The sequence below is a fragment of the Halyomorpha halys genome, unplaced genomic scaffold (genome assembly GCF_000696795.3).
Source record: "Halyomorpha halys isolate HHAL.00 unplaced genomic scaffold, Hhal_1.1 Scaffold525.1, whole genome shotgun sequence".
Lineage (NCBI taxonomy): Eukaryota > Metazoa > Arthropoda > Insecta > Hemiptera > Pentatomidae > Halyomorpha > Halyomorpha halys.
In genome coordinates, this window is record NW_027107431.1 from 673,541 (window position 1) to 684,771 (window position 11,231).

At 33.7% G+C, this 11,231-nt stretch overlaps 1 protein-coding gene across 1 annotated transcript in view; it reads right to left on the bottom strand.

The window, feature by feature from the left end:
- Cngl (Cyclic nucleotide-gated ion channel-like) overlaps positions 1 to 11,231 on the bottom strand; it is a 64,772-nt gene that overhangs the window by 24,798 nt on the left and 28,743 nt on the right. The window contains exon 5 of the mRNA XM_067045703.1: positions 10,687 to 10,970. Within this exon, the coding sequence (XP_066901804.1) occupies positions 10,687 to 10,970 (284 nt within the window). The remainder of the gene's footprint in view (positions 1 to 10,686; positions 10,971 to 11,231) is intronic.

An 11,231-nucleotide genomic window follows, 5' to 3' on the forward strand; every position in this document is an offset into this window, starting at 1 on the left:
ATTTCTTTTAGACTGAAAATTAATCCAGTATCTAAAGTTCCCGGGTTTCAGCACCAGTTAAGTATCGGCGAAAGCCAAATGTCAAACAAAAAAGAGAAGAAGGAATAAGATGTAACACGTGTGAACTGCTGTAACATACTATATTTTATTGGGTTCGGTACATCTATGCGATCAGCTGATCTCCTCAGTCAGCTGACATCGAAGTAACAGCTGACTAAGGCTGTAACTTATATATATATAAGAGAAAAGAGGTGAACCTCGGTGAACCCATGGAAGTGAATGCCCAATGAGTAAGGAGAAGTAGGGTTCTAAGATCGGGAGGATCGACTACGGAGTCACCTGGAACTTCTAAGGCGTCAGAGATGGAGGCAGAGGAAATGCAGAGAATACGGGAGGACGCATGGAACATCTTAGACAGGTATGGAGGCGAGCGCCGGAGAGGAGAAGAAGTAAGGACATCTGAAGGGATTATCAGCGGAGAGGCGACCACACGTTAGTCAGCTACAGTATCAGAGGGAAGCAAGGCGGTCTGCCTATTATCAGTGTGGGAGGAGTGAGATGTCTTATTGACACCGAGAGCTCGAACACCATCCTATGTCGGGAGACGTTAAGAAGACTGAGTGGCGGAAAGGAGATACCCCAGGTGCAGGTATGTGGTTGCAAATTAGTCACCTTGCGTGGGCCCTGTTGCGTTATGGGAGAGGCAAGGATGGGATTGAGTCAATGAGGGGTTGTGGGAGATAAACTCACGGTTCATGTAGTGGGGAAAATGCCGCGAGATTACGGAGTGATGGCAGGGTGTGATCTATTGAGAAATATAGGAGCGCGGATTAAAAATAAAGATGGGTGATGGATTATTAAAATGGGTAAAAAAGAGTTTGAGTGTCTGGGTTTAAACAGGGATAACAGCATGAGGGTGGGGACGATAAGCCACGGGGAGAACTGGAGAAACGGGATCATGCGCGAATACGTGGATATTTTTTTTTTTTTTTTTTTTTTTTAAAGAAAGTGAAGTTTTGCGTTCAACGGGGGAGAAAATGCATGAGATACCCTTAAAGCAAGAGAGAATAACATATGGGAAAGGTAATAATAACATATCTTTAATTACGAGAACATATTAAAGATGAGTTGGTAGATTTAAAAAAATAGGGAATAAGTATCAACAGAACGTCACCCTATAATAGTCCCTTGTGGGTGGTCAAGAAAAAGGCGGCACCTGGAGTTCACAAAGAAAAATACCGGGTCGTGATTGACTACCGTAAGTTGAACGAGAACACGGTCGACGAAGGATATCCCATTCCACGTTTAGAGGACATATTGGACAGATTAGGCGGATCAACTATATTTAGTACCCTCGACCTCAAAGCTGGGTATCACCGGATTAAAATGCATCCAAAGGACCAGGGAAAAACGGCATTCTCGTTGGAGCGAGGCCATTATGAATTCACTAGGATGCCTTTCGGACTGAAGAATGCCCCAATCACTTTTCAACGTTTAATGGACGAGTTCCTCCGAGGAGTAGACGAAGCCATGTGCCAGGTGAAACGCGGCAATTAAGTAAAAACGAGCGCGACTATGATGCCCATTTGAGAACCGCATTTCAAAGAATTAACATACTATGGCGACAGGAACTGATAGGGGCCGATAGAGCCTTTATTAGATGTACAATGATGGTGGAAACCCTACGAGAGGGAGAAAGACAAAAAGAGGTCACACTCGCTTATCACCAGGTGAAAACTAACCACCACGATTTGAGTAAAACAGTTCAGCCCCTTAAATGACGCTACTTCTGGTGGGAGATGAAAAGGACTGTGCAACAGGTCATAGGTGGGTGCAACGTATGCCTTAGTACGAAATATGACCGCCACCCCCTAAAGCAGTGCAAGAGGAAACACCTACGGCCCAGAGACCACTTTGTGACATCCAAATAGGCCCCTTCACCTGGAAAGGCTACAAGTAGATAACAGCCATCGACCTTTTTAGCAAAGTAGCCATGGCATCAAGTTCAGGATAAATCAGCCGAGGCAGTGATTTCAGCGCTGAGGTTATGGTTCCAATTTTATGGGGTCCCGGACCGAATTTCGTCCGATGGGGGGCGGGAATTCGACAATGCCGCGATACGGGATAAAAATGAGGACCCTAGGAGTAGAATGGCACATTAACACTCCCGGTCATCCTAAGAGTAGAGGGGGTGTGGAAAGATTACATAGCACTCTAAGCGACCATTTGAGGGTCTATTATGTGGAAAAAGGGCTGGAACTGGACGAGGTGATAGTCCGAGCGGTGGCCGCGTATAACCATTCGATTCACTCCACCGCGGGGTTCTCGCCGTTCGAAGTTCTCTTAGGTCTCCAAGGGCGACGCAGGTATTTCATGGACACGGCTGATGTAGAGGGGGAAATTATTAGCCATGGGATGGTCATGCGCAAGTTATGGGATAAGGCCAGGGAGCGCATCGAGCGGGAGAAAGTTCGATGGGTCGCGCGGGAGAATTTGAACCTCCGTGACGTGATGGGGGAGGTAAAAATCGGAACGGTTGTATATTATCGTTTGGGGTCCAAGAGGGGTAAGAAATCCCTGCGCTATGAGGGTCCATTCCGGGTGAATACAATCAGAGAACACAATTGAAAAATTACAGGAACGGTTCTTGTGCGAAAGCAGCTTCGTAGGCCCTTGGGTTGCCTCCTCGTCAAAACCGAAGTAGAAGTTTTTCTTTTTGTTGTTTTTGTATATATTTTATTTTACTAGGATGTGCATAGCTACGAAAATTGTGTCTCCCTCTGTCAACAACTCGAGAATGTATAAATATAGGATTACTGTATATATATTGAAAATGTATTTATATGAATATATTGAAATTTAATAGTACACAAAATTGATCGTTTCGCTGTTTTGGGCTAAATTGTAGGATTTTGATTTTTGTTACATAAAATTGCGTATTTTCCAATTTTTAGACTGAATTAGGTTATTCTGATTTTAATAGCAAAAAATTGAGTGATTAAACCAAATTTCCCATATTGTACACACGTAGGTTTTGTATGCCAATATTTATGGTTATTTTTTTCCTTATTAAATTTATAGTTTGATAAATTAGTTATTTAGTGAGGAAAAAAGTAACAAATTTAATAACTTAGGAATTAATAGGTATATTTTTAAATAAATTATTTATTTCCTTGTTGGCCTATGCGAGTATTTCGCATTATATAGTAGTCTGCAATAGGATTGCAATGTAATGTTGAAATGATATTTTGTTCTGAAGTAAGATAATAATTATGGTTCAACATATTTCATTTAAAAACATTCAAAGCGAAGATGACGGATTTATGGAGTTTGTAAAGCAATCTGGGGTGCTCGATTCCACCAAAAGCCTTTTCTACATCGAAAAAGATTCACGCACACTATACATTCCGACCTCCAAAGAAGACGAGATAACGTCCACCTCACGATGACATTGCCAGATATTAGATTGAGATGTTGGAATCCAAACTGGTGATCGAAGAGTTTAATTAAATGTAAAAAAAAAGAACAAGTAAGTATAAGTGACGAATATTTTTGAAATAGTATTGATGAATGATATTAATTTTTTTTCGATATAGTAATGTATAATATAAGAATTAAGATATATAAAAATTACATAATAATGTAACGAAACTAACAATTAATTTAAGCTTAAATGATTCATGAGCAACTAGTTCTAGTTTGGCCCGTTAATTGCCTTGACTTGCTGGAGGGTGATGACTAATCACAATCCCTCCTTAGCAACAGAGTTGTTAGAAAATGATAAGTAGAGAACAGATTTCCATGCTATTGCACATTTTACTCCGTTGTGTTGCATATTTTAAACATATTATCAATCCGATTCCCGATCTATGGAATACTATATTGCAAAACATTGTATGCTTAGCTCTTTTTTAAAAAAAATAATTTTTTCTTTTATGGATAAAATTTCATATTTTTAACCTAAAGTAGATAATTTTGATTTTAATAGCACAAAATTGAATACGTGAACCAGATTTCCCACATTATAATCTTCTAGGTGCAGATGCCAATAATTACTTATTTTATCATTATTTTCCTTATTTGATTTATAATTTAAAATAGAAAAAATTGAGATAAGGGAAGGTATTATTAATCAGTGGTCCAATATGTAGAATAAGTTTTTTTTTTTTTTGGCTCTACATATGTTAAAGATCATTGGCTACTTCATGATGCTTAGAGTGCATCCTTCCCCATGCTAAATGCAGCTCTTTCTCATCTTTGTTGATTCTGTCCATCTGTTATTTTGCCTCCCACACTAGTCTTTTTTACTAGCATTCATTGTATCATTCATCTTAACCTCTTTGCCTTCATATGAGATATTGACTGACCAGTCTCTGGAAGTAGTTCACTGTTAGTTCTTCTCCTCCTTGTTCTAAGGCTCTGATCCTGGATTCCTCCTGTAATTGTACGGTGGGAAATCTCTCGATTCTACTTTCTAGAGCACCTGTTAGAACCCAGATCTCACCATGTATTAATATTATAGATTAAACAATAAAGTTAATTTTTGTAGAATTTGGGAGTTTTACACACAATTTTGGGTTTCTACTACGCGATTTTGCAAATTTTGAGTATTTTACAGCGCGTTTTACCTATTTTTTTACTTTACAATTCAAGTTCAATATTAATGTTTTTAAATTGGATTTCCACTCCGCATTTAGCACTTCATTATACCGCCTAAGTAGTGGTTAGTGGAAATTTCTTGTTTCAGTTTACAATCTTACTTTTAAGTGATGGGTATTTAGCGAGGTTAGATAAGCTTTTCTTGTATTGATATTATGAATTTAACAATAAAGTTTATTTTGCTTAGGAGTTAAAAAAGTTAAAAGTTAAAAAAAAAAGTTAAAAAACAACTGGTTTCTGAATGTTCTGCCATTTTTAATGAATACATTGCATTCACATATTAGGTAGAAATTCAACTTCTATTCCTTTGCGTACATTCAGGTCTCCTATGATAATATTCACTCTTGGGTACTTATCTAAGCACCTTTTAAGAGCATTATAGTAATGATCTTCCACTTCCTCAGATGGTTGAACTGGGGAAGAGAGGGGGAATGAACGCTAATGAATCTAATGTTGTAAAATTAATCGTTCGTCTAAAGGTAACACATCTTTTCATTAATTAGTTGAATTCCAGTTACCAGCTGGGAGAATCTATTGGTATAAATTAGTCCAGGATGAAACTAACTACAATAGAATTTAGATTTGATTTTTTCTGTCTTTGAGTTAAATGTGATCTATCTTTTAAGGAGTCGTCAATTTTCTAAAAATCTCCAGTTAGCAAATCCAGATCATCTAACCCTGGGATGATTAATGGAATTGGGTGCTTTTGTTTGCGGATTTTGATATTAAATCGAAATTTTCGACCAATTTGTATCCACCACTTTTCCAAATCGCCAAAAACAGCTTGCAACCTTGTTTTTCACGATTTGTGTGAAATCGAATAAATAAAAATATAAACATTATTTAAAAATTCAATTTATTTTAGGATTTGTAGTCGTAATTCAGATATTTATTTATTGAAGCATCATCATGTCAATCTCGGCCGGTGAAAGAAACTCAAATTATGATCTCGGATTATTAGTGGAAATTAAATTCTAAAAAAATGGATTTATTATTTTTTCGATTTCTGCTTTTTCTTTACGCAAATCGTCAAGAACAGAAAAAAATTGCTTGCGGCTTAGGCAATATTCCCCTACGATGCTTCAAATTTAAAAAGTGCTTTATATGTATTCGTCTAAAAATTCGATTTACTATCAAAACCTAAAAACAAGAGTACCCAATTCCAGAGTTAAGTGGGCTGGAGAAGGTTAGAAAATTAATGATGCACTCAAAAGATAAACGTGTATCTGTTAAGACAATTTGAAAATAAAATATAAATTCCTATAAACCTTGAGATAAGAGGGATAAACATATATATATATTTATATAATTAAATAACAAAACTATTTTATTGTTTATTCTTATACGTTTGAAGAATTGAAAATGGCAAAGCGGGATGAAACCAAAAGCATAAGCATAACAACAACATAATAATAGTTATTATTTAATAATCTCTTCAAATTATTGCTTATGCATATTATTTTTTCCTTCCATTTATTTGAAAATTAATTAAAAACGCTGTTATGATAATATAATTTAACAGAAATTAATTTTTTGATTTATTCGTCGAATAAGTAAAGAACCAGCTATCACTTGAAATCACATTTCCATTTAAAAAAAAACAAAAAACTTTTTCGACATTTTAAATCAAATGCATACTGGTAAAATGTGTATTCAATTTATCATTTTTCTAATGAGATATAGTATCCTTTCCGGTCTGGCTAACCCGTGACTTTCCGCCAATTGTGTAATTTCAATACAATGCAGGAGTCATTGTCTTTCTGAGGTTGGCCTAAATAGGATGTGACAAAGTAATTTTCAATCGATGAAAGTGTCATAAAAATTGGCTTTTCTTCTTTCACCATAGGTGACTCAATGTACCCCCATGAGGATATGAGCCGTTGACCTCTAAAGCTTCTTTTAGTCATGGTCAATGAAGAATTCTAAATTCAAAGCAGTTTCACGGTCTTAGGTTAGGATGGTATAAGTAGCCTTCGGTTAATTCTTTGAATAAAGGAAAAAAAAATGTTTTTTTTATAGCTTATTTGCTCTAGCTTTGTACTGAAACATCTCCGGAACTTTTTGACCTTAAATCGTTTTACAGGTGATTTTCAAATAAAGGCTAATTTTCAGGTACTAAAACAAAAATTCTGTATGTTCGTTGGTTAGTTCTTACCAAAAGCCAATGTCAAGCACAACCTGATTGCAAAATCTACTAATAAAATTTAATGTTTTATTACTATTCAATTATTAATTAGAACATAAGATGAAAAAAAATAAAATTAACCCAAAAGGTCATTAACCTTATCAAGTCACAACAATTGCAATTCAAAACCTATTGATCTGTTTTTTCCTTCCTAGCCGGATGGTGTGAGAGTGAAATTTGTGGCCAAGGTCATCCTTAGAATTACAGAGCTATTACAAAATTTCAGGATGCCAAAAGTCGTTGAAATATCTTATAGCTTATTTTATCACGATTGAAAATTCATTAAAATAAATTTTGTAAGCATTCAATTAAGCCAAGAATATAGTAGAAACATTTTTCACGAGAGATGTATGAAAATAAGTAAAAGAATAATAAAGGCTTAGCGAACCCGAAGGTTCGATGCCGATATCGCCCTTCACACACATCCGTCCAGTAACGCCACTCCAAACCCGAATGTACTAAATCAGTCTTAACGCATTCCTCCCATCTACGTTATGGTCCCATAGGTGTTTACCCTCCGGTTCAGTTTATTCGCATTCTAGGGATCCGTTCTTTACTAAGTCCCACGATCTTACACGCCCATGTTGTTCACTGTAATACTATAATGTGAGTTATATTACCGGGTGCAGTTCCTTTAGTTCAGCGTTGTGTAGCCTTCTAAAGTCTCCTGCTAATTCATCATTTTTCGGTCCGAATATTTTACGTAATACTTTTTCAAAAAACCATAAGGTGCTGTTCTTCCCTTCGTATAAGAGGCCACGTTTCGCATCCATAAAGAACAGTGGGAAGGATAATAGTTTTGTGAATTGTAACTTTTAAGTTATTGAATATATGCATGAACAATTTCGAGCAATTTCGAGATTTAAAAAAAAACAAGCATTTCCCGCATTTAGTCACGCTTTTATTTCTTCATCAATTTCGTTTTTTTCTAGTTACCGTAGAACCTATTTACCTGTTCAAATGTATTTCTTGCTCTATCTATATCACTGAAATTGTTATCGTTTCTGCTGCTAACCATGTATTTTGTTTTATCCGTATTTATTTCGAGACCTAGATCCTTACTAGAGTTTATCAACGCAGTTGTTTTTAGTTTTATGGTTTCCTTGTCCTCGTCCAATAATACCATCAGAATACCCAAGCACCGGAATTTTACCACCTAAACTCTCTTCGGTATACATCACATTTTTAATAACGAATTCTAGTGCTAGATTAAATAAGATAGGTGATAAAGAATCACCTTATTTTAAACCCGTTGGAACCTCGTACTCGGTGTACTTCGTACTTCATGAAACGTCTTGGTCATGCGCATTCGTACTGGGTATGAAAATAAAGTTAAGGTTAATTCGAATGTAAAAATTTTGCTTTGTAACAGCCGGGTGGCAATGAGAAACGAATTGTTGAGGTAAATAGAACATTAATAAACATTCTAATGTAATTAATCAGAAAGGAATTTTCCCTGATGCCTTATTATAACCAACATTAATATATAGTCATCCATAGAATAATTTTATTCAATTTGGACTCGAAAGTTGTCCGTTTGATTATCTACATGAAATTTTTAGTAAGTTAGGGAAGTTTCTTTGGATTAACTAAAGTAATGCATTACTAACCTTATCTGACAAATATACCGGTTTAGAGAAGTTAACTACTTAGGAAAGAAAACATTGGAGTTAGCTTATGACTTAAACGACCAGTTGCAAAGCTGTAATGATGGAAATAATCCATCAAAGAAGTTTTTTCGGCATTATTATCAAATGTTTCTAAGTTCTAGTTATATTTCCATACAAAATGCGAAATTTAAGTAAGTACCAACATTACGAATCCTTATAAGTTCTAAGTCTGTTAAGAGGTGGGAAATACAACATCTTAAAAAGCATATAAGAATATGGTAATCAAAATTTCCATATAGTTGTACCTTTTAGATAAAAATTGTTTAAACTACTTAAGCTTACATTAAAAATTTGTTAGATTCACAAGTATTATTCATCAACAAAGGGTTTCTATTATAAACTTAGACTTTCAATACCTCTCGAATGTAAAGAATAGTTTGGGAGACCTCAGAAAATATATTGAATTCAAGTGAACAAACAGGAAGATTAATTCTCCTTATTTTATATATCTATAAGCCATCTCCTGCGGAAGTAATACTTCAGAAGTTCCACAATATTTCACCAACTAATGAAAATTTATTAGTTTTAAACGGAATGCTATTCGCTGTTCTTGTGGTAATATTAATATACAATATACAATTAAACATTTTATTAATAAGTATATCTCTAAATTATTTATTAGTTTTTTCTTCCCTTCTACACCTGCGAGGATCCTTTTCTTCCTTCTGTGTATTGATTATCTCATTTTCAATCACCATACAGTGTGGATAATCCATTTTGATCAATTTGTGTATTGAATACTAAAATTGTAATAAATTTAGCTGACTTTAAAATGCAAAAACTAATTATTTCTCTGAGCTCAATTGTTCCTTAAACACAAACCTAAAAACTACTTTATTATCTTATTTATATATAATCTTTTCACTTTCTTGACACTGGTTATAATTGATTTAATAAAATTAATTTTATCCAATTTAAGTCTCAAAACAATTGGAGACTTAAATTGGATAAAATTTATTATATTTAAACAATACTTTATTATCTTTAAAATTACAAAAAAATTGGTTATGATTGTTATCTCAAAGGTAGTTAGAATTATTTATTAAATAAATTAATATTTTACATATGTATAAAAGGTTTATACTGCAAAGTATGACATCCTTCACATTGAAAAGAAAAATGTTATATATGGACATGAAAATCTTATTATAATTTATTTAGTGATGTGATGAAAATACCAATAACAAAATATTAAAAATAAAATATTGTTGACTAAAAATAATAAAAATTCTTTTATAACCAAATAGAAGAATGTATCACTCAAAATTAATGAAAATGTATAATAACAATTCGTAGAAATTAAACCGAACTCAAATCTTTGAATTAATTGAAAAAAAAAAATCTAAAAATCAATATATATCACCATTTTGAATAAATAGAAAAAAAAGGTTAACGAATGTTCACAATTCTCTTCTGTTGTATTCATGCATTATTTCCCTTCTCTGCTTCATTTTCTTCTTTCTTGATTTCATGGATTATTTCTTCTTGACAAACATACCATTCTTCACATTATTTGTAAGTTATATAAATAAACATAATTGAATTTTGATGGGATTAATTTACGTGAATCAAAAATTAAATTTATGATAATCATTAAATAAAATTTATGATAATCATTAAATAAAATTTATGATAATCATTAACATCTTTAGATTACAAAAAAAAATATTGCTGAAAATATAATATATAAAATGCGAAAAAAAATTAGTTAAACTTCTTTTTTTAGCTCTAAGTTCTGCTTCTTATAATATGTATGAGAATTATTTGTAGATTTATTTCTCCATCTATAAATCATGATATCAAAAAATATATATTTAACTTTAGTATTTATCTATCATTATTTGGTTTTTAATAAAACTTTAATTTTTCTTGCTTAATTAGTTGCCATGATGATTTCGTTCTTCTTTCTTGCATTTATATTCATAGCGTTTGAATGTTTTGTTTATGTGTTGTGTTTAATAGTGAAATGGATAAAAATTTGAATTGAAATGTATACAAAAGTGTTAATTTAAAGCATTCAAACGTTAAGTTGACGGGAACGAGTTGACTAAAAGAAAATAGAATGGAAAGAGGATATTGTTACAGTTCTACTGCATTTTCGATCGTACCTTTTGGTTCATACAATTCGCTGGTTTAACGATATATTCTTAAAACCAATGAAAAATAGCTTACTGTTTATTTGTCTCCGGTGTTGGTAGATCGCCAATAGTAGTCAAGGTAAGGGTTGACCAGTACAATGAACCAAGGTATTTGCGGCTCAGCGAGGCGTAGTCTCCTGGCCTATATGGGTACACCCAGTCTCCTTGGAATCCCTCAGCCTCCGACAGTAAATAATAAAAACATCCAAACCAGTGAGCCAGAATCAAAAGAATATGGATCAAATTCACAACTCGCCAAACATTTGGGTAGACAGTACGGGATTCGACGATATAGTAATAGTTGTACACTCTGTAAACCTGCCAAAAAACATAAAAGTTTTCAATAAATCTAGTTACATAATATATATACATTATCTTAGTGTTATGTAGCAATAAAATATATTAAATTTGCCATTAACATTTAATATACATTGTAATCACGGTAATCCGAACTTCGGTTCTCCGAACCCTCCAAACTTTCTTTTATTGAGAAAACTCAGCAGAAAGTAACATATATATATTTTTTAAAATAAAAGTACACATGTGGAGACATTTTTAACTTCCCGATCTATAGGAAAG